We start from the raw sequence: 26865 nt of genomic DNA on the forward strand, positions 1-26865 counted from the left end.
GGTGACAGTGCTGGATGGTGACAGTGCCGGATGTGCCCTGTCTGTCCCCAGGTGAGGAGGAGGAGGAGGGCGAGGACGAGCCCCAGGTGACATCCACGGCTGCCATCGAGAGGGCCACGTGCTACAACTCAGCCCTGGGCTGCTGCTCCGACGGCAGAACCGCGGCCGCCGACGCCGAGGGGAGCAACTGCCCCGGTGAGCGGCGGGGTCTGGGGGCCTGGGGGGTCTCAGGGGGTGACACAGAGTGAATTTGGGGGCCTGGGGGTCTCAGGGGGTGACACAGAGTGAATCTGGGGTCCCAGGGGTAACACAGAGGTGGATTTGGGGCCCTTTGGGGTCCCAGGGGTGACATAGGTGGATTTGGGGTCCTTGGGGGTCCCAGGGGGTGACACAGGTGGATCTGGGGTCCCAGGGGTGACACAGAGGTGGATTTGGGGCCCTTTTGGGGTCTCAGGGGGGTGACACAGAGGTGGATTTGGGGCCCTTTTGGGGGTCTCTCAAGGGGGTGACACAGAGGTGGATTTGGGGCCCTTTTGGGGTCTCAGGGGGGTGACATAGAGGTGGATTTGGGGCCCTTTTGGGGGGTCTCTCAAGGAGGTGACACAGAGGTGGATTTGGGTCCCTTTTGGGGATCTCTCAAGGTGGACACTGAACAGCCCAGGTAGATTTTGGGCTGCAGGAAGCTTTGGGATCATTTTGGGGTCAAGAATCTTTCAAAGGGGATGGCACAGAACTGCCCAGGTGGATTTGGGGCTGAGGGAGCACTCTGGTGTCTCTTTGGGGTCAGGAATTTGGGGTCACATCCCAGATTTTTCCTGACTGAAATCCTTCCTCGTTCCTTGGGGTTTCCAGGGGGACATCCTCTTTTCCTTTGGGGAAAAAAAACACTTCCCCTTTTAACCCATAAAGGACAGAGACTGATGAAGGGAAAGGAAAAGGGAAAGGAAAAGAAAAAGGAAAATGAAAAGGGAAAGGGAAAAGGGAAAGGGAAAGGAAAAGGAAAAGGGAAAAGGAAAAGGAAAAGAAAAAGGAAAATGAAAAGGGAAAGGAAAAGGAAAAGGGAAAAGGAAAAGGGAAAAGGAAAAGGATCCTCCTGTGTGATCCCAGTGCAGGGTCTCTCCACCCTCTGCACCCCCAGCTCAGGACCCACCCTGGCACTCCTGGTGCTGTTCCAGGATGGTTTGGCAGGGCTGTCCCTGTCCCAGGTGTCCCTGTTGTCCCCAGCCCTGTGCCCAGTATCCTTGTCCCCAGTGTCCCCATTGTCCCCAGCTCTGTGTCCCCCCCAGGCTGTCCCAGGAGTTCCTATTCCAGGTGTCCCTATGTCTGGTGTCCCAGGTGTCCCCATTGTCCTCCCCCTGTGCTGTCCCAGGTGTCCCTGTTGTCCCCATCCCCCTGTGTCCCCCCTGTGCTGTCCCAGGTGTCCCCATTGTCCCAGCCCCCTGTGCTGTCCCAGGTGTCCCCATTGTCCCCCCCCTGTGCTGTCCCAGGTGTCCCCATTGTCCCCCCAGGCTGTCCCAGGTGTCCTCATTGTCCCCAGCCCCCTGTGCTGTCCCAGGTGTCCCCATTGTCCCCCCCAGGCTGTCCCAGGTGTCCCCATTGTCCCCCCCAGGCTGTCCCAGGTGTCCCTGTTGTCCCCATCCCCCTGTGTCCCCCCCAGGCTGTCCCAGGTGTTCCTATGTCTGGTGTCCCAGGTGTCCCCATTGTCCCCAGCCCTGTTTGCTGTCCCAGTTGTCCCCATTGTCCCCCCCCTGTGCTGTCCCAGGTGTCCCCATTGTCCCCCCCAGGCTGTCCCCTCCCCTCTAACGTGTCTCTCTTGTCGCCCAGTGCAGCAGGGGCTGCTCTCCTGGAGCTGCAGGATCCAGTCTGGTAACTGTGTCCCCCTTTGCCATCAGCACTAACCCCATGGCTGCACCTGCACCCCACTAACAGACTGGCACTGCCACCTCCATCCCCCTCCGGGATCCCCTGCCAGCCCCTGCCCCGCTGAAGGTTTTGGTGTTTTTTATTCCCTCCCCAGCCACCAAGGTGTTCCAGGGAGTGCTGATCCTGGAGGAGGTGGAGGGCCAGGAGCTGTTCTACACCCCCGAGATGGCCGACCCCAAATCCGAGCTCTTTGGGGAGACGGCGCGGAGCATCGAGAGCGCCGTGAGTGGGGGGTGACCCCAAAACAGGGACCCTGCTGTAGGGAACACAGGCACAAAAAAAAAAAAATTAAAATTTTCTATCTGGCCCCCGAAAAAGGGAGCCAGATCCCTTTTCCCCAGATCCCAATCCCTGCTCTCTCCACTGACCCCAGTCCCTGCTCTCTCCCCAGACCCTCTGACCCCAATCCCTGCTCTCTCCTCTGACCCCAATCCTGCTCTCTCTCCAGGATTCCCTTTCCCCAGATCCCAATCCTGCTCTCCCCCCCAGATCCCAGTCCCTGCTCTCTCCCCAGATCCCAATCCTGCTCTCCCCTGACCCCAATCCTGCTCTCTCTGACCCCAATCCTGCTCTCTCTGACCCCAATCCTGCTCTCCCCTGACCCCAATCCTGCTCTCCCTGACCCCAATCCTGCTCCCTGACCCCAATCCTGCTCTCTGACCCCAATCCTGCTCTCTGACCCCAATCCTGCTCTCTGACCCCAATCCTGCTCTGTGACCCCAATCCTGCTCTCTCTGACCCCAATCCTGCTCTCCCCTGACCCCAATCCTGCTCTCTGACCCCAATCCTGCTCTCTGACCCCAATCCTGCTCCCTGACCCCAATCCTGCTCTCTCTGACCCCAATCCTGCTCTCTGACCCCAATCCTGCTCTCTGACCCCAATCCTGCTCTCTCTGACCCCAATCCTGCTCTGTGACCCCAATCCTGCTCTCTGACCCCAATCCTGCTCTCCCCTGACCCCAATCCTGCTCTCTCTGACCCCAATCCTGCTCTCTGACCCCAATCCTGCTCTCTCTGACCCCAATCCTGCTCTCTCTGACCCCAATCCTGCTCTCTGACCCCAATCCTGCTCTCTGACCCCAATCCTGCTCCCTGACCCCAATCCTGCTCCCAGATCCCAATCCTGCTCTCCCTGACCCCAATCCTGCTCTCTGACCCCAATCCTGCTCCCTGACCCCAATCCTGCTCACTGACCCCAATCCTGCTCTCTGACCCCAATCCTGCTCCCTGACCCCAATCCTGCTCCCTGACCCCAATCCTGCTCCCTGACCCCCATCCTGCTCTCTCTGACCCCAATCCTGCTCCCTGACCCCAATCCTGCTCTCTGACCCCAATCCTGCTCCCTGACCCCAATCCTGCTCCCTGACCCCAATCCTGCTCTCTGACCCCAATCCTGCTCCCTGACCCCAATCCTGCTCCCTGACCCCAATCCTGCTCCCTGACCCCAATCCTGCTCTCTCTGACCCCAATCCTGCTCTCTGACCCCAATCCTGCTCCCTGACCCCAATCCTGCTCCCACTGACCCCAATCCTGCTCTCTCTGACCCAATCCTGCTCCCTGACCCCAATCCTGCTCTCTCTGACCCCAATCCTGCTCTCTCTGACCCCAATCCTGCTCTCTCTGACCCCAATCCTGCTCTCTGACCCCAATCCTGCTCTCTCTGACCCCAATCCTGCTCTCTCTGACCCCAATCCTGCTCTCTGACCCCAATCCTGCTCCCTGACCCCAATCCTGCTCTCTCTGACCCCAATCCTGCTCTCTCTGACCCCAATCCTGCTCCCTGACCCCAATCCTGCTCCCTGACCCCAATCCTGCTCTCTGACCCCAATCCTGCTCTCTGACCCCAATCCTGCTCTCTGACCCCAATCCTGCTCTCTCTGACCCCAATCCTGCTCTCTCTGACCCCAATCCTGCTCTCTCTGACCCCAATCCTGCTCTCTCTGACCCCAATCCTGCTCTCTGACCCCAATCCTGCTCCCTGACCCCAATCCTGCTCTCCCTGACCCCAATCCTGCTCCCTGACCCCAATCCTGCTCCCTGACCCCAATCCTGCTCCCTGACCCCAATCCTGCTCTCTCTGACCCCAATCCTGCTCTCTGACCCCAATCCTGCTCTCTCTGACCCCAATCCTGCTCTCTGACCCCAATCCTGCTCTCCCCTGACCCCAATCCTGCTCTCTGACCCCAATCCTGCTCTCTGACCCCAATCCTGCTCTCTCTGACCCCAATCCTGCTCTCTGACCCCAATCCTGCTCTCTCTGACCCCAATCCTGCTCTCCCCGACCCCAATCCTGCTCTCTCTGACCCCAATCCTGCTCTCTCTGACCCCAATCCTGCTCTCTGACCCCAATCCTGCTCTCTGACCCCAATCCTGCTCTCTGACCCCAATCCTGCTCTCTCTGACCCCAATCCTGCTCTCTGACCCCAATCCTGCTCTCTCTGACCCCAATCCTGCTCTCTGACCCCAATCCTGCTCTCTCTGACCCCAATCCTGCTCTCTGACCCCAATCCTGCTCTCTGACCCCAATCCTGCTCTCTGACCCCAATCCTGCTCTCTGACCCCAATCCTGCTCCCTGACCCCAATCCTGCTCTCTCTGACCCCAATCCTGCTCTCTCTGACCCCAATCCTGCTCCCTGACCCCAATCCTGCTCTCTGACCCCAATCCTGCTCTCTCTGACCCCAATCCTGCTCTCTCTGACCCCAATCCTGCTCTCTGACCCCAATCCTGCTCCCTGACCCCAATCCTGCTCTCTGACCCCAATCCTGCTCTCTGACCCCAATCCTGCTCTCTGACCCCAATGCTGCTCCCTGACCCCAATCCTGCTCTCTGACCCCAATCCTGCTCTCTGACCCCAATCCTGCTCTCTCTGACCCCAATCCTGCTCTCTGACCCCAATCCTGCTCTGTGACCCCAATCCTGCTCTCTGACCCCAATCCTGCTCTCTGACCCCAATCCTGCTCCCTGACCCCAATCCTGCTCTCTCTGACCCCAATCCTGCTCTCTGACCCCAATCCTGCTCCCTGACCCCAATCCTGCTCTCTCTGACCCCAATCCTGCTCTCTGACCCCAATCCTGCTCCCTGACCCCAATCCTGCTCTCTGACCCCAATCCTGCTCCCTGACCCCAATCCTGCTCTCTCTGACCCCAATCCTGCTCTCCCCTGACCCCAATCCTGCTCTCTGACCCCAATCCTGCTCTCCCCTGACCCCAATCCTGCTCTCTGACCCCAATCCTGCTCTCTGACCCCAATCCTGCTCTGTGACCCCAATCCTGCTCTGTGACCCCAATCCTGCTCTCCCTGACCCCAATCCTGCTCTCTGACCCCAATCCTGCTCCCTGACCCCAATCCTGCTCTCTCTGACCCCAATCCTGCTCCCTGACCCCAATCCTGCTCTGTGACCCCAATCCTGCTCTCCCTGACCCCAATCCTGCTCTCTGACCCCAATCCTGCTCCCTGACCCCAATCCTGCTCTCTCTGACCCCAATCCTGCTCTCTGACCCCAATCCTGCTCTCCCTGACCCCAATCCTGCTCTCTCTGACCCCAATCCTGCTCCCTGACCCCAATCCTGCTCTCTGACCCCAATCCTGCTCTCTGACCCCAATCCTGCTCTCCCTGACCCCAATCCTGCTCTCCCTGACCCCAATCCTGCTCTCTCTGACCCCAATCCTGCTCCCTGACCCCAATGCTGCTCCCTGACCCCAATCCTGCTCTCTGACCCCAATCCTGCTCTCTCTGACCCCAATCCTGCTCTCTGACCCCAATCCTGCTCTCTGACCCCAATGCTGCTCCCTGACCCCAATCCTGCTCTCTGACCCCAATCCTGCTCTCTGACCCCAATCCTGCTCTCTCTGACCCCAATCCTGCTCTCTGACCCCAATCCTGCTCTGTGACCCCAATCCTGCTCTCTGACCCCAATCCTGCTCTCTGACCCCAATCCTGCTCCCTGACCCCAATCCTGCTCTCTCTGACCCCAATCCTGCTCTCTGTCCCCCAGCCTGCTCCCTGACCCCAATCCTGCTCTCTCTGACCCCAATCCTGCTCTCTGACCCCAATCCTGCTCCCTGACCCCAATCCTGCTCTCTGACCCCAATCCTGCTCCCTGACCCCAATCCTGCTCCCTGACCCCAATCCTGCTCTCTCCCCAGCTGGAGGGGCTGCTCCGTGTCTCCGATGTGGGGCGGGATTTCCGCAGTGTCCGTGTGCGGGACCTGGGCCAGGGCGGCGCCGTCAGGGTCACTCTGGAGGCTCATTTCGATCCAGGTACCCCCAAAATTTCCTGTAGGAAAGGAAGAGTGTTTTATTTAGCAAATGGGGATTATTTTCTGTAGGAAATGAGGGATTTTCCTTGGGAAATGAGGATTATTTTCCTTAGGAAATGAGGGATTTTCCTTGGGAAATGAGGATTATTTTCCTTAGGAAATGAGGAATTTTCCTTGGGAAATGAACATTATTTTCCTTAGGAAATGAGGCATTTTCCTTGGGAAATGAAGATTATTTTCCTTGGGAAATGAGGGATTTTCCTTGGGAAATGAACATTATTTTCCTTAAGAAATGAGGGATTTTCCTTGGGAAATGAAGATTATTTTCCGTAGGAAATGAGGGATTTTCCTTGGGAAATGAACATTATTTTCCTTAGGAAATGAGGGATTTTCCTTGGGAAATGAACATTATTTTCCTTAGGAAATGAGGGATTTTCCTTGGGAAATGAACATTATTTTCCTTAGGAAATGAAGGAATTTCCTTGGGAAATGAGGATTATTTTCCTTAGGAAATGAGGGAATTTCCTTGGGAAATAAACATTATTTTCCTTAGGAAATGAGGGATTTTCCTTGGGAAATGAACATTATTTTCCTTAGGAAATGAAGGAATCTCCTTGGGAAATGAACATTATTTTCCTTAGGAAATGAGGGAATTTCCTTGGGAAATAAACATTATTTTCCTTAGGAAATGAAGGAATTTCCTTGGGAAATGAACATTATTTTCCTTAGGAAATGAAGGAATTTCCTTGGGAAATGAAGATTATTTTCCTTAGGAAATGAGGGATTTTCCTTGGGAAATGAGGATTATTTTCCTTAGGAAATGAAGGAATCTCCTTGGGAAATGAACATTATTTTCCTTAGAAAATGAGGGATTTTCCTTGGGAAATGAACATTATTTTCCTTAGGAAATGAGGGATTTTCCTTGGGAAATGAAGATTATTTTCCTTAGGAAATGAGGGAATTTCCTTGGGAAATGAACATTATTTTCCTTAGGAAATGAGGGATTTTCCTTGGGAAATGAACATTATTTTCCTTAGGAAATGAAGGAATCTCCTTGGGAAATGAACATTATTTTCCTTAGGAAATGAGGGATTTTCCTTGGGAAATGAAGATTATTTTCCTTAGGAAATGAGGGATTTTCCTTGGGAAATGAGGATTATTTTCCTTAGGAAATGAGGGATTTTCCTTGGGAAATGAACATTATTTTCCTTAGGAAATGAGGGAATTTCCTTGGGAAATGAACATTATTTTCCTTAGGAAATGAAGGAATTTCCTTGGGAAATGAACATTATTTTCCTTAGGAAATGAGGGATTTTCCTTGGGAAATGAACATTATTTTCCTTAGGAAATGAGGGATTTTCCTTGGGAAATGAACATTATTTTCCTCAGGAAATGAGGCATTTTCCTTGGGAAATGAACATTATTTTCCTTAGGAAATGAGGGAATTTCCTTGGGAAATGAACATTATTTTCCTTAGGAAATGAGGGATTTTCCTTGGGAAATGAACATTATTTTCCGTAGGAAATGAGGGATTTTCCTTGGGAAATGAGGATTATTTTCCTTAGGAAATGAGGGATTTTCCTTGGGAAATGAGGATTATTTTCCTTAGGAAATGAGGGATTTTCCTTAGGAAAGGCGGGTTATGTTCCTTAGAAAATGAGGATTATTTTACTAAGAAAATGAGGATTATTTTCCTTAGGAAATGAAGACTGTTTTCCTTATGAAAAGAGGATCATTTTCTTTAGGAAATTAGGATTATTTTCCTTAGGAAAGGATGATTATTTTCCTTAGGGAATGAGTGTTAATTTCCTTATGAAATGAGGGTTATTTTCTTTAGGAAATGAGAATTATTTTCTTTAGGAAAGGAGGATTATTTTCCTCAGGAAATGAAGATTATTTTACTAAGGAAATGAGGATTATTTTCCTCTTGAAATTGAGATTATTTCGCTTGGGAAATGAGGATGATATTCTATAGGAAAGGAAGAGGACTATTTTCTGTGGAAAATGAAGATTATTTTCCATGGGAAAACAGAATTATTTTCCATGGGAAAACAGAATTATTTTCCATGGAAAGCAGAATTATTTTCCATGGGAAAACAGAATTATTTTCCATGGAAAGCAGAATTATTTTCCGTGGAAAGCAGAATTATTTTCCATGGAAAAACAGAATTATTTTCCATGGAAAACAGAATTATTTTCCATGGGAAAGCAGAATTATTTTCCATGGGAAAACAGAATTATTTTCCATGGGAAAGCAGAATTATTTTCCGTGGAAAGCAGAATTATTTTCCATGGGAAAGCAGAATTATTTTCCATGGGAAAACAGAATTATTTTCCATGGGAAGCAGAATTATTTTCCATGGGAAAACAGAATTATTTTCCATGGAAAACAGAATTATTTTCCATGGAAAGCAGAATTATTTTCCATGGGAAAACAGAATTATTTTCCGTGGGAAAACAGAATTATTTTCCATGGGAAAGCAGAATTATTTTCCATGGGAAAACAGAATTATTTTCCATGGAAAAACAGAATTATTTTCCATGGGAAAACAGAATTATTTTCCATGGGAAAGCAGAATTATTTTCCGTGGAAAGCAGAATTATTTTCCATGGGAAAGCAGAATTATTTTCCATGGGAAAACAGAATTATTTTCCATGGGAAAGCAGAATTATTTTCCGTGGAAAGCAGAATTATTTTCCATGGGAAAACAGAATTATTTTCCATGGGAAAGCAGAATTATTTTCCGTGGGAAAGCAGAATTATTTTCCATGGAAAAACAGAATTATTTTCCATGGGAAAACAGAATTATTTTCCATGGGAAAACAGAATTATTTTCCATGGGAAAGCAGAATTATTTTCCGTGGGAAAACAGAATTATTTTCCATGGGAAAACAGAATTATTTTCCATGGGAAATGAGGGATTTGGGAAGGTCAGAGGGAGGAAATTCCTGCTGGATCCTTCAGTTTTTCCCTCCTTTCCCTGCTGGGCTCAGCCACGTCCCACACGGCCGCTGATGTGCAGGGGGCCCTGCTCAAACAGATCCGAGCTGCCAAGAAAAAAAACCATCCTGGTGAAGAAACCCCAGACTGAGCACGTCAAATTCATGGATTTTGGTGAGATCCCTTTTGTCTGGGTTTTCAAATTCCAAAGGTTCTGCTGGGTTTGGCTTTGGATCCCTTCAGGAGCTTCCAGGGTTGGGGGGATTCCAGAGGAATCGTGGAATGTTTGGGGTTGGAGGGAATTTAGAGATTAGCTGGGATTTTCCACTGGGAATTCCAGGGATGGGGCAGCCTCAGCTTTTTCTGGGGAATCCATCCCAGGGTCTGAGAGCCCTCTGAGGAAAATCTCTACTGTGCACTCAGCCATGAAAGGGTTAAAATCCCCCCGTTTCCATGGGGTGTGGGCAGTGGGAAGGAGCCCACCCTGGAATTCCAGGGGTGGGGCTGCTCCTGCTCCACCCAGAATTCCCAGAGCCCGGCACAGGCACAGCCCCACGTGCTGCCAGCATCCCAGAATATTCCTGATTTTTGTTCACTTTGAGGCTTCTTAGGGTGGAAATTCCTCCTCCAGGATAAGGGTGGCTAGTCCTCTTATAACCCAGCCCTGACCCCAAAATTAACCCAGCCCTGACCCCAAAATTAACCCATACTTGAACCCTAAAACTTAACCCTTACCTGACCCTAAACTTAAACCATACCTGACCCCAAAACTGACCCACACCTCACCCTAAAACTGACCCACACCTGACCCTAAAACTGACCCACACCTGGCCCCAAAATTAACCCATACTTGAACCCTAAAACTTAACCCACACCTGACCCTAAACTTAAACCATACCTGACCCCAAAACTGAGCTACACCTGACCCTAAAACTGACCCACACCTGACCCCAAAATTAACCCAGCCCTGACCCCAAAATTAACCCACACCTGACCCTAAACTTAAACCATACCTGACCCTAAACTTAACCCACACCTGACCCCAAAACTGACCGACACCTGACCCTAAAACTGACCCACACCTGACCCCAAAATTAACCCACACCTGACCCTAAACTTAACCCACACCTGACCCCAAAACTGACCCACACCTGACCCCAAAACTGACCGACACCTGACCCTAAAACTGACCCACATCTGACCCCAAAATTAACCCACACCTGACCTTAAAACTGACCCACACCTGGCCCAATACTAACCCACACCTGACCCTAAAACTGACCCACACCTGACCCTAAAACTGACCCACACCTGACCCCAAAACTGACCCACACCTGACCCCAAAATTAACCCACACCTGACCCCAAAATTAACCCATATCTGACCCTAAAAATGACCTACAACTGACCCTAACCCCACCCCTCCATACCCCACCCCTCTGCTGTGTTCCAGACTGGATCCCCCGGCTCTTCACCACCACCGTCACCACCACCACGGCCACCACCGCTGCCGTGGCCACCACCCGCAGAGTCCCCGAGGCCACCTCAGCCTTGGCCACCACCCGCAGAGTCCCCGAGGCCACCGCAGCCTTGGCCACCACCCGCAGAGTCCCCGAGGCCACCGCAGCCGTGTCCAGCACCCGCAGGCTCCCGGTGGCCACGCCGTCCCCGGGCCAGCCCAGCGCCAAGGCGGTGGCCGTGGGCAGCACCAGGAGGCCCAGCCCCAGCAGCCCTGGCAGGAGGAAGCCCACCCAGCTGCCCCCTGGCACCAGTGCAGCCCCCAGCCCCTGCCAGTCCCAGCCCTGCCTGCACGGGGGCACCTGCCAGGACCACGGCCGGGACTTCACCTGCAGCTGCCCCGCGGGGACAGGAGGGGCTCTGTGTGACAAACGTAGGTGCTGCTCCCCAAAAATCCCTAATTGGGGGGTTAAAAATCAGTTCTTGCCTCCCCTGCCCTGGGTGGGGATGTCACCTCCTGTGGCAGGTTGTTGCAGGTGGGATTTGGGCACTGCCAGGGATGCCAAACATTGCCAGGCTTATTTTGGGTGGGAAAACATTCCCAATATTGTGCCAGAGAGGAAAATATTCCCAGCTTTGTGTGAGACAGGAAAACATTCCCAGCTTTGAGCCAGGCACTAACTGCCGTGTTCTTGTGTCCCCTCCTGTCCCCTGCCGTCCCCATTGTCCCTGCTATCCCCTCCTGTCCCCTGCCATCCCCTCCTGTCCCCTGCCGTCCCCATTGTCCCTGCTATCCCCTCCTATCCCCTGCTATCCGCTCCTGTCCTGCCTGTCCCCTCCTGTCCCTTGCTGTCCTTCCTGTCCCCTGCCACCCCCTCCTGTCCCCTGCCATCCCCTCCTGTCCCCTGCTATCCCTCCTGTCCCCTGCTGTCCCTGCCATCCTCTCCTGTCCCCTGCCATCCCCTCCTGTCCTGCCTGTCCCCTCCTATCCCCTGCCACCCCCTCCTGTCCCCTGCCACCCCCTCCTGCCCCTGCCACCCCCTCCTGTCCCTGCCACCCCCTCCTATCCCCTGCCACCCCCTCCTATCCCCTGCCACCCCCTCCTGTCCCCTGCCACCCCCTCCTATCCCCTGCCACCCCCTCCTGTCCCCTGCCACCCCCTCCTGCCCCTGCCACCCCCTCCTATCCCCTGCCACCCCCTCCTGTCCCTGCCACCCCCTCCCGTCCCCTGCCACCCCATCCTATCCCCTGCCACCCCCTCCTGCCCCTGCCACCCCCTCCTATCCCCTGCCACCCCCTCCTATCCCCTGCCACCCCCTCCTGTCCCCTGCCATCCCCTCCTGTCCCCTGCCATCCCCTCCTATCCCCTGCCACCCCCTCCTGTCCCCTGCCATCCCCTCCTGTCCCCTGCCATCCCCTCCTGTCCCCTGCCACCCCCTCCTATCCCCTGCCACCCCCTCCTGCCCCTGCCACCCCCTCCTGTCCCCTGCCACCCCCTCCTGTCCCTGCCATGCCCTCCTGTCCCCTGTCATCCCCTGCCATCCCCTGCTGTCCCTGCCACCCCCTCCTGTCCCCTGCCATCCCCTGCCGTCCCCTCCTGCCCCTGCCACCCCCGTCCCCCGCAGTGCCCGCAGCCCCCAGCCCGTTCTGGGCGTTTTTCGGGGGCGGTTCGTTCCTGGCGTTCCGGACCATGCGCGCCTACCACACGCTGCGGGTCTCGCTGCAGTTCCGCGCGCTGGAGCCCAGCGGGCTGCTGCTCTACAACGCCCAGAGGCACGGCAAGGACTTCATCTCCCTGGCACTGCTGGGGGGCTTCGTGCAGCTCAGGTCAGCCCCCTGCAAAGCCTCAAAGTGCACACAAATCTGGATTTTTTTGGGGTTTTTTTTGGGGGGATGCGGTTGGAGTTTTCAGCGATTGAACTCGCTGTAACTTTGAGTTGTGAAAAGATCCAAGGTGTGGGAGGTTGGGTTTATTTTTGAGGGTTTTTTTTTGGTGGGGCTTTAGGAGGTTGGGTTTATTTTTTGAGATTTTTTTTTTAGTGGGGTTTTGAGAGGTTGGGATTTTTGAGAGTTTTTGGGTTTTTTTACTGGGGTTTTAGAAGGTTGGGGTTTTTCCAAGAGATCTTTTTCTAGTGGGGTTTGGGCGGTTTGGTTTTTTTTCTAGGAGATTTTTTTTTGTAACTGGGGTTTTGGGAGGTTGGGTTTTACCCAAGAGCTTTTTTTGGTGTGGTGTTTTTTTAACTGGCAGAAGAAATGTGTAAAGGGGGAAAAGGAAAGGGAGGAAAGTGCTGGAGTGAATTTTTTTTTTATTCCAAAATTTGATGGGATGGGTTTGGAATGAGAGAAGGAGAGAAAAAGGGAGGGATGGAGGGAGGGAGGGAGGGAGGGATGGAGGGAGGGAGGGAGGGATGGATGGAGGGAGGGAGGGAGGGAGGGAGGGAGGGAGGGAGGGAGGGAGGGAGGGAGGGAGGGAGGGAGGGAGGGAGGGAGGGAGGGAGGGAGGGAGGGAGGGGAAGAAGGAGAGGAGAGAAGGAAGGAGGGAGAGAAAGGGAGGGTAGGAGAGGAAGGAGGGAGAAAAAGGAGGAGAGAAGAGAGGAGGGTGTGTCCCAGGTTTGACACGGGCTCAGCCTGTCACTGTCACTGACCTGGGTGTGTCCCAGCACTGTCACTGTCACTGTCCCGGGTGTGTCCCAGCACTGTCACTGACCCGGGTGTGTCCCAGGTTTGACACGGGCTCGGGGCTGTCACTGTCACTGACCCGGGTGTGTCCCAGCACTGTCACTGTCACTGTCCCGGGTGTGTCCCAGGTTTGACACGGGCTCAGGGCTGTCACTGTCACTGTCCCGGGTGTGTCCCAGCACTGTCACTGTCACTGACCCGGGTGTGTCCCAGGTTTGACACGGGCTCGGGGCTGTCACTGTCACTGTCCCGGGTGTGTCCCAGGTTTGACACGGGCTCAGCCTGTCACTGTCACTGTCCCGGGTGTGTCCCAGGTTTGACACGGGCTCAGCCTGTCACTGTCACTGTCCCGGGTGTGTCCCAGCACTGTCACTGTCACTGTCCCGGGTGTGTCCCAGCACTGTCACTGTCACTGTCACTGTCCCAGGTTTGACACGGGCTCGGGGCCGGCCCTGGTGAGCAGCACGGTGCGGGCCCAGCCCGGGCGCTGGCACTCGCTGCTGGTGACGCGCAGCCGGCGCACGGGCAGCCTGTCGGTGGACGGGGAGCCCCCGGTGAGCGGGAACAGCCCCCTGGGCACCGACGGGCTCAACCTGGACACCGAGCTCTTCATCGGGGGAGCGCCCCACGAGCACATGGAGCGGTGAGGGCACGAGGGGGACACGGGGGGCACCGGGGATGGGGGTGGCACCGGGGATGGGGGTGGCACTGGGATGGGGGGGGCACCGGGGATGGAGGGTGGTGCTGGGACTAGAGGGTGACACTGGGATGGGGGTGGCACTGGGGATGAGGGTGGCACTGTGAGGGGACACAGGGGATGGAGGGTGGCACTGGGGCTGCAGGTATGACTCTGTCCCATCAGGGTGGCACTGCCCCTTGGAGTGCCAGGGCAGTTCCTCTGGGCACAAACCCGTGTCCCCACCCCATGCCCCTTGCCACAAACCCCTGTCACTGTCCCCTCCCCACCCCATACCCCTGTCACAAGACCATGTCCCCTCCCCTCTCTATGCCTCTGTCACAAGCCGTGTTGCTGTCCCTGTCCCCTCCCCATGCCCTGTCACAAACCCTGTCCCTGTCCCCATTCCCTGTCACAAACCCGTGTCGCTGTCCCTTCCCCATTCCCCGTCACGAGCCGTGTCCCCTCCCCACCCCCCGTCACAAGCCGTGTCCCTGTCCCCATTCCCTGTCACGAGCCGTGTCCCTGTCCCCATTCCCTGTCACAAACCGTGTCCCTGTCCCCATTCCCCGTCACAAGCCGTGTCCCTGTCCCTGTCCCCTCCCCACCCCCCGTCACAAGCTGTCCCTGTCCCCGCAGGGTGGCCGAGCGCTGCGGTGTCACCGCGGGGCTGCGGGGCTGCGTGCGCCAGCTCAGCATCAACAACCGCGGCCTGGAGCTGCGGCCGGGCGGGGGGGACGCGCTGCACGCCAGCGCCGTGGGCCAGTGCAGCCCCCAGCCCTGCCAGCCCAGCCCCTGCCACCACGGCGGCCTCTGCCAGCCCCGCCAGCAGGGCACCTTCCACTGCCAGTGCCCCGAGGGCTACACGGGTACGGGGGTACGGGGGCACGGGGGGCACGGGGGGCACGGGGGGCGCGGGCACAGCGGGGGGTGCGGGGGAGTTTGGGTGGGGTGGGGGGTGAGGGTCGGGAGCTGCTTGTGCTCCAAATGATGGCAAATTAGGGCTATTGATTGTGCTCATGTCCCAAATAATGGCACATTTAGGGCATTAATTATGCTCATAATGGCACCTTTAGGGACATTAGTTGGTCTCATAAAAGGACATTTAGGGGCATTAATTGTCCCAAATGATGGCACCTTTATGGGCATTAATTGTTCCAAATAATGGCACTTTAGGGCATTAATTGTGCTCATAATAGCACCTTTATGGGCATTAATTGTCTCAAATGATGGCACCTTTATGGGCATTAATTGTCCCAAATAATGGCACCTTTATGGGCATTAAGTGTCCCAAGTAATGGCACCTTTAGGGGCATTAGTTGGTCTCATAAAGGGACCTTTAAGGCATTAATTATGCTCATGTCCCAAATAATGGCACATTTAGGGCATTAATTATGCTCATAATGGCACCTTTATGGGCATTAGTTGGTCTCATAAAGGGACATTTAGGGGCATTAATTGTCCCAAATAATGGCACCTTTACGGGATTGATTGTCCCAACTGGTGGCACCTTTATGGGCATTAATTGTCCCAAATGATGGCACCTTTATGGGCATTAATTGTTCCAAATAATGGCACCTTAGGGGCATTGATTGTGCTCATAATGGCACCTTTAGGGCATTAATTGTCAATAATGGCACCTTTAGGGCATTAATTGTCCCAAATAATGGCACCTTTACGGGATTGATTGTTCCAAGTAATGTCACCTTTAGGGCATTAATTGTCTCAAATACTGGCACCTTTATGGGCATTAATTGTCCCAAATGATGGCACCTTTATGGGCATTAATTGTCCCAAATAATAGCACCTTTAGGGCATTAATTATGCTTGTTTCCTAAAGGCAGCTTTAGGGGCATTAATTGTCCCAAATAATGGCACCTTTAGAGCATTAACTGTGCTTTGGGCACTGGAATAGTTTTGGACACCAGAATTGTTTTTGGACGCTGGTGTTGGTGACACAGGGGTTGGTGACACAGGGGTTGGTGACACTGGGGACACCAGTGACAAGCTCCCTGTCCCCACAGGCCCCACCTGTGCCCTGGAGAGGAACCCCTGCGAGCCCTCCCCGTGCCACAGCTCTGCCACCTGCCTGGTGCTGCCCCACGGCGCCCACCTGTGTGCCTGCCCCGTGGGGCGCCAGGGCGAGGCCTGTGAGACAGGTGGGCAAGGGGCTGGGGGACCTGGGGGGGGCAAGGGGCTGGGGGGCCTGGGGGGGGCAAGGGGCTGGGGGGCCTGGGGGGGGCCCTGGGGTGGGCAAAGGGCTGGGGGGCCCTGGTGTGGGCAAGGGGCTGGGGGGCCCTGGGGTGGGCAAGGGGCTGGGGGGCCTGGGGGGGGCAAGGGGCTGGGGGGCCCTGGGGTGGGCAAGGGGCTGGGGGGGTCCCTGGGGGGCCCTGGGGTGGGGCAAGGGGCTGGGGGGGTCCCTGGAGGTGTCCCTGGGGGTGTCCCTGGGGTGGGGTCCTGGGAGTGTCCCCAGCCCAGGGTGGGGTCCCTGGGGGTGTCCCTGGGGGTGTCCCTGGGGTGGGGTCCCTGGGAGTGTCCCCAGCCCGGGGTGGGGTCCCTGGGGGTGTCCCTGGGGTGGGGTCCCTGGGAGTGTCCCCAGCCCGGGCTGGGGTCCCTGTGCCTGACGCTGCCCCTCGGTGCCCAGTGACAGAGCAGGACCAGTCCCTGCCCTTCCTGCCCGAGTTCAATGGCCTCTCCTACCTGGAGCTGAACGGGCTGCAGAGCTTCGTGCCCGACCTGCAGTGAGCCAGGGGGTGGGGTCAGGGTGGGGGGGGTGGGGGGGGTGGGGCAGGGGTGGGGTCAGGGTGGGGTCAGGGTGGGGGGGTGGGGCAGGGACAGGGACAACCCCACCCCACAGCACCCTGAGCATGAGGGACATCCCAGACATCCCTCACCTGGCACAGGTGGCATTTCTGCCACCCCACACTCTCAGGGTTATCCCAGGGGAGGCGGGCACGGGGCAGGACAGCAGCTGGCAGGGATGGAGGTGTCCCTAACCCTGCTGTCCTCAGGATGTGTCCCTGTCCCCTCAGGGATGTGTCCCTGTCCCCTCAGGGATCTGTCTCTGTCCCTGTCCCTCTCATGGATGTGTCCCTGTCCCTCTCAGAGATGTGTCCCTGTCCCTGTCCCTCTCTCCCTGTCCCTGTCCCTCTCTCACTGTCCCTGTCCCTCTATCACACGTGTCCCTGCCCCTCTCTCACTGTCCCTGTCCCTCTGTCACGTGTCCCTGTCCCTCTCAGGATCTGTCCCTGTCCCTGTCTCCCTGTCCCTCTCTCCCTGTCCCTGTCAGGGATGTGTCCCTGTCCCTCTCAGGATCTGTCCCTGTCCTTGTCTCCCTGTCCCTCTCTCCCTGTCCCTGTCCCTCTCTCACTGTCCCTGTCCCTGTCAGGGATATGTCCCTGTCCCTCTGTCACACATGTCCCTGTCCCTCTCTCCCTGTCCCTGTCCCTCTCAGGGTTCTGTCCCTGTCCCTCTCTCACTGTCCCTGTCCCCCCTCAGGGTTGTGTCCCTGTTCCTGTCCCTCTGTCACACGTGTCCCTGTCCCTCTCTCCCTGTCCCTCTCTCCCTGTCCCTGTCAGGGATGTGTCCCTGTCCCTCTGTCACACGTGTCCCTGTCCCTCTCTCCCTGTCCCTCTCTCCCTGTCCCTGTAAGGGATGTGTCCCTGTCCCTCTGTCACACGTGTCCCTGTCCCTCTCTCCCTGTCCCTCTCTCCCTGTCCCTGTCAGGGATGTGTCCCTGTCCCTCTGTCACACGTGTCCCTGTCCCTCTCTCCCTGTCTCACTGTCCCTGTCCCCCTCAGGGACAGGATGTCCATGGAGCTGGTGTTCCTGGCCAAGAGCCCCACGGGGCTGATCTTCTACAACGGCCAGAAGAGCGATGGCAGAGGGGACTTTGTGTCCCTGTCCCTGCGCGAGGGACACCTGGAGTTCAGATACGACCTGGGCAAGGGGGCAGCTCTGCTCAGGTGAGTGCAGGGGCAGCTCTGCTCAGGTGAGTGCAGGGGGCAGCTCTGCTCAGGTGAGTGCAGGGGCAGCTCTGCTCAGGTGAGTGCAGCTCTGCTCAGGTGAGTGCAGGGGCAGCTCTGCTCAGGTGAGTGCAGCTCTGCTCAGGTGAGTGCAGGGGGCAGCTCTGCTCAGGTGAGTGCAGGGGGCAGCTCTGCTCAGGTGAGTGCAGCTCTGCTCAGGTGAGTGCAGGGGCAGCTCTGCTCAGGTGAGTGCAGGGGCAGCTCTGCTCAGGTGAGTGCAGGGGGCAGCTCTGCTCAGGTGAGTGCAGCTCTGCTCAGGTGAGTGCAGGGGGCAGCTCTGCTCAGGTGAGTGCAGCTCTGCTCAGGTGAGTGCAGGGGCAGCTCTGCTCAGGTGAGTGCAGGGGCAGCTCTGCTCAGGTGAGTGCAGGGGTGCAGCTCTGGGAGCAGGGGCCTGGCACCCAAAAACATCTGGGACTGCAGGGATTTGTCATTAATTAATATCTGAGATTGCAGGGATTTATTATCAATTAATATCTGAGATTGCAGGGATCTGTCATTCATTAATATCTGAGACTGCAGGGATTTGTCATTAATTAATATCTGAGATAGCAGGGATTTACCATTAATTATTATCTGGGATAGCAGGGATTTATCATTAATTAATATCTGAGATTGCAGGGATTTATCATTAATTAATATCTGAGATAGCAGGGATTTATTATCAATTAATATCTGAGATAGCAGGGATTTATCATCAATTAATATCTGAGATTGCAGGGATTTATTATCAATTAATATCTGAGATAGCAGGGATTTATCATCAATTAATATCTGAGATTGCAGGGATTTGTCATTAATTAATATCTGAGATAGCAGGGATTTATTATCAATTAATATCTGAGATAGCAGGGATTTATCATCAATTAATATCTGAGATTGCAGGGATTTATTATCAATTAATATCTGAGATAGCAGGGATTTGTCATCAATTAATATCTGAGATAGCAGGGATTTGTCATTAATTAAATCTGAGATAGCAGGGATTAATTAATAATTGATTGATATTTGAGATATTGTATCTACATGTGCTAAGATTCCTTTCCCATCTTTTCTTCATGGATTCTCAAACTTTTTATTTCTCACACAGTGTGCAAATCTAATTTTAATTCTTGTGACTTTTCCTCACATTTTAATCCATCTGAGCGAGGACCAATCCTTTATTTACAAAGTTTAATTGCATTCTATTGATAGAATATGACACTTATAACCAGATCTCTCACCTGGGATGTTTTTAATTCGTTTATTTGTATTTTAATCCAGCTGAGCGAGGACCAATCCTTTATTTACAAAGTTTTATTGCATTCTATTGATAGAATATGACACTTATAACCAGATCTCTCACCTGGGAGGTTTTTAATTCATTTATTTGTATTTTAATCCAGCTGAGTGAGGACCAAACATTTATTTATAAGGTTTAATTGCATTCTATGGATAGAATATGACATTTGTAACCAGATCTCTCACCTGGGATGTTTTTAATTTGTTTATTTGTATTTTAATCCATCTGAGCGAGGGCCAATCCTTTATTTACAAAGTTTAATTGCATTCTAATTATAGAATATGACACTTCTAACCAGATCTCTCACCTGGGATGTTTTTAATTCGTTTATTTGTATTTTAATCCAGCTGAGTGAGGACGAATCCTTTATTTACACGATTTAATTGCATTCTATTGATAGAATATGACACTTCTAACCAGATCTCTCACCTGGGAGGTTTATTTTTCATTTTAATTTTTATTTTTATTTATTTTTCCCCCAGGAGCAGGGAGCCTGTGCCCCTGGACACGTGGGTCAGTGTCCAGCTGGAGAGGAGTGGCCGCAAGGGAGAGCTGAGGGTCAACAACGGGCAGAGGGTGACAGGAGAGTCCCCGGTGAGTGGGGAGGGAGCAGCAAACCCTGAAAAAGGTTTAAATTTGGGGTTGGGGGTGGAAAAGTGGAATTTTCCAGTTCCTGGGGTTTCAATCCTGGGTTTGGGGGTGGAAAAGTGGAATTTCTGGGCTTTCAATTCTGATTTGGAGTGTGGAAATCTCAGGGTTTTGGGGTTTAAATCCTGATTTTGAGAGTGGAAATCTCAAGGTTCTGGGGTTTAAATCCTGATTTTGAGAGTGGAAATCTCAGAGTTCTGGGGTTTAAATCCTGATTTTGAGTGTGGAAATCTCAGAGTTCTGGAGTTTAAATCCTGATTTTGAGAGTGGAAATCTCAGAGTTCTGGGGTTTAAATCCTGATTTTGAGAGTGGAAATCTCAAGGTTCTGGGGTTTAAATCGTGGATTTGAGGGTAGAGGAGTGGAATTTCTCAGAGTTCTGGACTTTAAATCCTGATTTTGAGAGTGGAAATCTCAGGGTTTTGGGGTTTAAATCCTGATTTTGAGTGTGGAATTCTCAGAGTTCTGGGATTTAAATTGAGTTTTGGGGGTGGAATTCTCGTGGTTCTGGGGTTTAAATCCTGATTTTGAGAGTGCAATTTCTCAGAGTTCTGGACTTTAAATCCTGATTTTGAGAGTGGAAATCTCAGGGTTCTGGGGTTTAAATCCTGATTTTGAGAGTGGAAATCTCAGAGTTCTGGGGTTTAAATCCTGATTTTGAGAGTGGAATTTCTCAGAGTTCTGGACTTTAAATCCTGATTTTGAGAGTGAAAATCTCAAGGTTCTGGGGTTTAAATCCTGATTTTGAGTGTGGAATTCTCAGGGCTCTGGACTTTAAATTGTGATTTTGTTGGTGGAGAATTGGAATTTCTGAGGGTTCTGGGGTTTAAATTCTGATTATGAAGGTGGAAAATTGGAATTTCTGAGGGTTCTGGGCTTTAAATTGTGATTTTGTTGGTGGAGAATTGGAATTTCTGAGGGTTCTGGTGTTTAAATCGTGATTTTGAAGGTGGAAAATTGGAATTTCTGAGGGTTCTGACCTTTAAATCCTGTTTTTGGGGGAATGCCCCCCATGGAATCCCCCCCACCCCTAATTGCATCTCCCTGTGCTGTGCCAATAATTACACTGTTAATTAATTAACAGCCTTGATGAGTGTCAGGAGGCCCCCCAGCACAGATTTGGGGGGAGCCCCTTGGCCTCTTTTTTTCCTGTCCCTTGTCCCCATCCCTTGTCCCCATCCCTGCATCCCTTGGGATTCTTTTCCAGGAAAAATCCTGCTGAGCTCACTCCAAACTCCAGCAAAAAGAAAAAAAAAATCTGATTTTTTCCTCTTTTTCTCTCCTTTCCCAGCTCCTCTGGGAGCAGAGCAGGTCCTTGGTGGCAGTGCCACCCCCAGTGTCACCCCAGTGTCACCCCCAGTGTCACCCCCACTGATTCCCTTTTATTTTTTTTTCTCTCTCTCTTTTGATTTTCTTTTGTATTTTTCTGTCTGGATCCCAGAAATCCCGTAAGGTACAGATAAGTATGACCCCACCACGCCTCCATCTCATCTGCACCTTCTTCTTTTTTCATTTTTTCATTTTTTCATTTTTTAATCATTTTTAAATTTTTTAATTTTTTCATCTTTTTTTGGTGTTTTCCATCCCTTTTCCCATCTGGTTTAGGATTTCTGTAGTTTAGAGCTGCTCATTCCTTCCCTTCCAGTTGTTACTTTTTTTATTTTATTTATTTATTTTGGCAGCATTTCAATTAATCATTAATGAAACCATTTTTTTAATTTATTTTTGTATTTTTAATTTGTTGTTGTGTTAATCCCACTGAACATTAGTTAGTGATTGACATCACCCCTGGAGAATTCCCAGGAATTTTCTGTCCCAAAGGAATTTTCTCAAACCTGAATTTTGGGGGGTCACACAAAACCTGAGCCCCCCCCTCCAGGCCTGAAAAATTATCCTAAAAAATAAATTATCTGAAAAGAAAATTATCTGAAAACTATCCTAAAAGAAAATTATCCTAAAATAAACTATTCAAAACCAAAATTATCCTAAAATAAAATATCCTAAAATAAAATATCCAAAACCAAAATTATCCTAAAATAAATTATCTGAAAAGAAAATTATCTGAAAACTATCCTAAAAGAAAATTATCCTAAAATAAACTATCCAAAACCAAAATTATCCTAAAATAAATTATCTGAAAAGAAAATTATCTGAAAACTATCCTAAAAGAAAATTATCCTAAAATAAACTAAAATGAAATATCCTAAAGTAAAATAGCCTAAAAGAAAATTATCCTAAAATAAACTATCCAAAATCAAAATTATCCTAAAATAAAATACCCTAAAATAAAATATCCAAAACCAAAATTATCCTAAAATAAATTATCTGAAAAGAAAATTATCTGAAAACTATCCTAAAAGAAAATTATCCTAAAATAAACTAAAAAGAAATATCCTAAAGTAAAATAGCCTAAAAGAAAATTATCCTAAAATAAAATATCCAAAACCAAAATTATCCTAAAACAAAATGATGCTAAAATAAAATACTCTAGAATAAAATATCCTAAAAGAAAATTATCCTAGAAGAAAATTATCCTAAAATTAAATATTCTAACATAAAATATCCTCAAAGAAAATTATCCAAAAATAAAATATCCCAAAATAAAATTATCCAACAAGAAAATATGCAAAAATAAAATATCCTAAAATAAAATAATCCTAAAATAAAATTATCCTAAAATAAAATATCCTAAAATAAAATCTCCTAAAATAAAATCTCCTAAAATAAAATCCCCTAAAATAAAATATCCTAAAATAAAATTATTCAACAAGAAAATACCCTAAAATAAAATACCCTAAAATAAATTATCCTAAAATAAAATACCCTAAAATAAAATTATCCTAAAATAAAATACCCTAAAATAAAATATTCTAAAATAAAATACCCTAAAATATAATATTCTAAAATAAAATATCCCAAAATAAAATTAATCAACAAGAAAATACGTAAAAATAAACTACCCTAAAATAAAATACTCTAAAATAAAATACCCTAAAATAAAATCTCCTAAAATAAAATACCCTAAAATAAAATATTTTAAAATAAAATTATCGAACAAGAAAATACACTAAAATAAACTACCCTAAAATAAAATTATTCTTAAAAAAAAATCCTAGAATAAACTACCCTAAAATAAACTACCCTAAAATAAACTACCCTAAAATAAAATACCCTAAAATAAAATACTCTAAAATAAACTACCCTAAAATAAACTACCCTAAAATAAAATCCTCTAAAATAAAATACCCTAAAATAAACTGCCCTAAAATAAATTATCCTAAAATAAAATACCCTAAAATAAACTACCCTAAAATAAAATACCCTAAAATAAACTACCCTAAAATAAAATCCTCTAAAATAAAATACCTTAAAATAAAATCTCCTAAAATAAAATACCCTAAAATAAAATACCCTAAAATAAACTACCCTAAAATAAAGTCCTCTAAAATAAAATCCCCTAAAATAAAATACCCTAAAATAAAATACCCTAAAATAAACTACCCTAAAATGAAATCCTCTAAAATAAAATCCCCTAAAATAAAATACCCTAAAATAAAATACCCTAAAATAAAATCCCCTAAAATAAAATACCCTAAAATAAACTACCCTAAAATAAAATCTCCTAAAATAAAATACCCTAAAATAAAATACCCTAAAATAAACTACCCTAAAATAAATTATCCTGAAATCAAAAAGGCTCCGGGAGCAGAAGGAGCCCCCTGAGCCGCCCCTCCCCCGCAGGAGCCGCACCAGGTGCTGAACCTGAAGGAGCCGCTGCTGGTGGGGGGAGCCCCCGACTTCTCCCGGCTGGCACGGGCAGCAGAGAGCAGCAGGGGCTTCAGGGGGGCCCTGCAGAGGGTGAGAGGGGCACTGGGGTAACTGGGATAGCCCTGGGTACAACTGGGATAACTGGGATAACCTAGAGTACAACTGGGATAGCCCTGGGTACAACTGGGACAGGGCAGGGGGGGCGCGGGCAGCAGAGAGCAGCAGGGGCTTCAGGGGGGCCCTGCAGAGGGTGAGAGGGGCATGGGGGGGCCTGGGATAGCCCTGGGTACAACTGGGATAACTGGGGTAACCTAGAGTATGACTGGGATAACTGGGATAACCTAGAGTATGACTGGGATAACCTAGAGTATAACTGGGATAACTGGGATAACCTAGAGTATAACTAGGACAGGGCAGGGGGGCTGGGGCAGGGCAGGGGGGGCTGGGGCAGGACGGGGGGGGGGGGGGCCGGGGCAGGGCAGGGTACAACTGGGATAACTGGGATAACGTAGAGTGTAACTGGGACAGGGCAGGGGGGCACTGGGATAACCTAGAGTACAACTGGGGCAGGGCAGGGGGGGCTGGGGCAGGGCAGGGTGGGACTGGGATTGACCAGTGTGGGACTGGGATAGCCCAGTGTGGGACTGGGATTGACCAGTGTGGGACTGGGATAGCCCAGTGTGGGACTGGGATTGACCAGTGTGGGACTGGGATAGCCCAGGGTGGGACTGGGATAGCCCAGGGTGGGACTGGGATTGACCAGTGTGGGACTGGGATAGCCCAGTGTGGGACTGGGATAGCCCAGTGTGGGACTGGGATTGACCAGGGTGGGACTGGGATTGACCAGTGTGGGACTGGGATAGCCCAGTGTGGGACTGGGATTGACCAGTGTGGGACTGGGATAGCCCAGTGTGGGACTGGGATTGACCAGGGTGGGACTGGGATTGACCAGTGTGGGACTGGGATAGCCCAGTGTGGGACTGGGATTGACCAGTGTGGGACTGGGATAGCCCAGTGTGGGACTGGGATTGACCAGTGTGGGACTGGGATTGACCAGTTGTGGACTGGATAGCCCGTGTGGGACTGGGATTGACCAGTGTGGGACTGGGATTGACCAGTGTGGGACTGGGATAGCCCAGGGTGGGACTGGGATTGACCAGTGTGGGACTGGGATAGCCCAGTGTGGGACTGGGATAGCCCAGTGTGGGACTGGGATAGCCCAGTGTGGGACTGGGATAGCCCAGTGTCCAGCTGGTCACTCCAGTGTCCCACCTTGGGATGGATCCCATTTTAGGGTTGGATTCCCATTTTCAAGGTGGATTCCCACCAGGGTGACAATCCCAGAATTCCCATGGGACAGGGTGACAATCCCAGTTCCCATGGGGCAGGGTGACAATCCCAGTTCCCATGGAGCAGGGTGACAATCCCAGTTTCCCAGGAGCAGGGTGACAATCCCAGTTTCCCATGGAGCAGGGTGACAATCCCAGTTCCCAGGAGCAGGGTGACAATCCCAGTTCCCCATAGGACAGGGTGACAATCCCAGTTCCCATGGGGCAGGGTGACAATCCCAGTTCCCGTGGGACAGGGTGACAATCCCAGTTCCCCATAGGACAGGGTGACAATCCCAGTTCCATGGAGCAGGGTGACAATCCCAGTTCCCCATGGGACAGGGTGACAATCCCAGTTCCATGGAGCAGGGTGACAATCCCAGTTCCCCATGGGACAGGGTGACAATCCCAGTTTCCCATGGGACAGGGTGACAATCCCAGTTTCCCAGGAGCAGGGTGACAATCCCAGTTCCCCATAGCACAGGGTGACAATCCCAGTTCCCATGGGACAGGGTGACAATCCCAGTTCCCATGGAGCAGGGTGACAATCCCAGTTCCCAGGAGCAGGGTGACAATCCCAGTTCCCCATAGGACAGGGTTACAATCCCAGTTCCCGTGGGACAGGGTGACAATCCCAGTTCCCGTGGGACAGGGTGACAATCCCAGTTCCCCATAGGACAGGGTGACAATCCCAGTTCCCGTGGGACAGGGTGACAATCCCAGTTCCCATGGAGCAGGGTGACAATCCCAGTTTCCCATGGAGCAGGGTGACAATCCCAGTTCCCGTGGGACAGGGTGACAATCCCAGTTCCCCATAGGACAGGGTGACAATCCCAGTTCCCATGGAGCAGGGTGACAATCCCAGTTCCCATGGGACAGGGTGACAATCCCAGTTCCTGTGGGACAGGGTGACAATCCCAGTTTCCCATGGGACAGGGTGACAATCCCAGTTCCCATGGGACAGGGTGACAATCCCAGTTTCCCAGGAGCAGGGTGACAATCCCAGTTCCCCATAGGACAGGGTGACAATCCCAGTTCCCATGGGACAGGGTTACAATCCCAGTTCCCATGGAGCAGGGTGACAATCCCAGTTCCCCATGGGACAGGGTGACAATCCCAGTTCCCATAGGACAGGGTGACAATCCCAGTTTCCCAGGAGCAGGGTGGCAATCCCAGTTCCCATGGAGCAGGGTGACAATCCCAGTTCCATGGAGCAGGGTGACAATCCCAGTTTCCCATAGCACAGGGTGACAATCCCAGTTCCCATAGGACAGGGTGACAATCCCAGTTCCCAGGAGCAGGGTGACAATCCCAGTTCCCATGGGACAGGGTGACAATCCCAGTTCCCATAGCACAGGGTGACAATCCCAGTTCCCGTGGGACAGGGTGACAATCCCAGTTTCCCATAGCACAGGGTGACAATCCCAGTTCCCGTGGGACAGGGTGACAATCCCAGTTCCCGTGGGACAGGGGTGACAATCCCAGTTCCCAGGAGCAGGGTGACAATCCCAGTTCCCGTGGGACAGGGTGACAATCCCAGTTCCATGGATCCCCTCCTGTCCCCAGATCTCCCTCGGGGCGGTGCCGGTGCTGCAGGAGCGGCACATCCGCAGTGCCAGGGGCGTGTCCCCGTTCCAGGGTCACCCCTGTGCCCAGAGACCCCCCGTGTGCCAGCACGGGGGCACCTGCCAGCCCAGCATGGGCACCTTCCAGTGCAGCTGCCAGAGGGGCTTTGCGGGGGGCTCACTGCGAGAGAGGTCAGGGGCAGGGGGCTGGGGGGACTGGGGGGACTGGGGGGACTGGGGTGGGCATGGGGCAGGGGGACTGGGGGGACTGGGGGGGACATGGGGAATGGGGGGAGGGGGGACTGGGGTGGGCA

At 51.8% G+C, this 26865-nt stretch overlaps 1 protein-coding gene across 1 annotated transcript in view; it reads left to right on the top strand.

Annotated features, from left to right (window-relative positions):
• LOC306816278 (agrin-like) overlaps positions 1-26743 on the top strand; it is a gene marked incomplete at its 3' end in the record, with an annotated part of 62971 nt that extends 36228 nt beyond the window's left edge. Inside the window, 16 exon segments of the mRNA XM_079332741.1 lie at positions 52-195; positions 2018-2145; positions 6073-6187; positions 9181-9242; positions 9244-9301; positions 10580-11017; positions 12219-12411; positions 13691-13906; positions 14579-14808; positions 15964-16098; positions 16584-16680; positions 17740-17904; positions 19726-19837; positions 23632-23748; positions 26553-26723; positions 26725-26743. Of these exon segments, the coding sequence (XP_079188867.1) occupies positions 52-195; positions 2018-2145; positions 6073-6187; positions 9181-9242; positions 9244-9301; positions 10580-11017; positions 12219-12411; positions 13691-13906; positions 14579-14808; positions 15964-16098; positions 16584-16680; positions 17740-17904; positions 19726-19837; positions 23632-23748; positions 26553-26723; positions 26725-26743 (2400 nt within the window).
• Positions 26744-26865: the final 122 nt, after the last annotated feature.

Source organism: Erithacus rubecula (assembly GCF_903797595.1).
Source record: "Erithacus rubecula genome assembly, contig: scaffold_488_arrow_ctg1, whole genome shotgun sequence".
NCBI classification, from domain to species: domain Eukaryota; kingdom Metazoa; phylum Chordata; class Aves; order Passeriformes; family Muscicapidae; genus Erithacus; species Erithacus rubecula.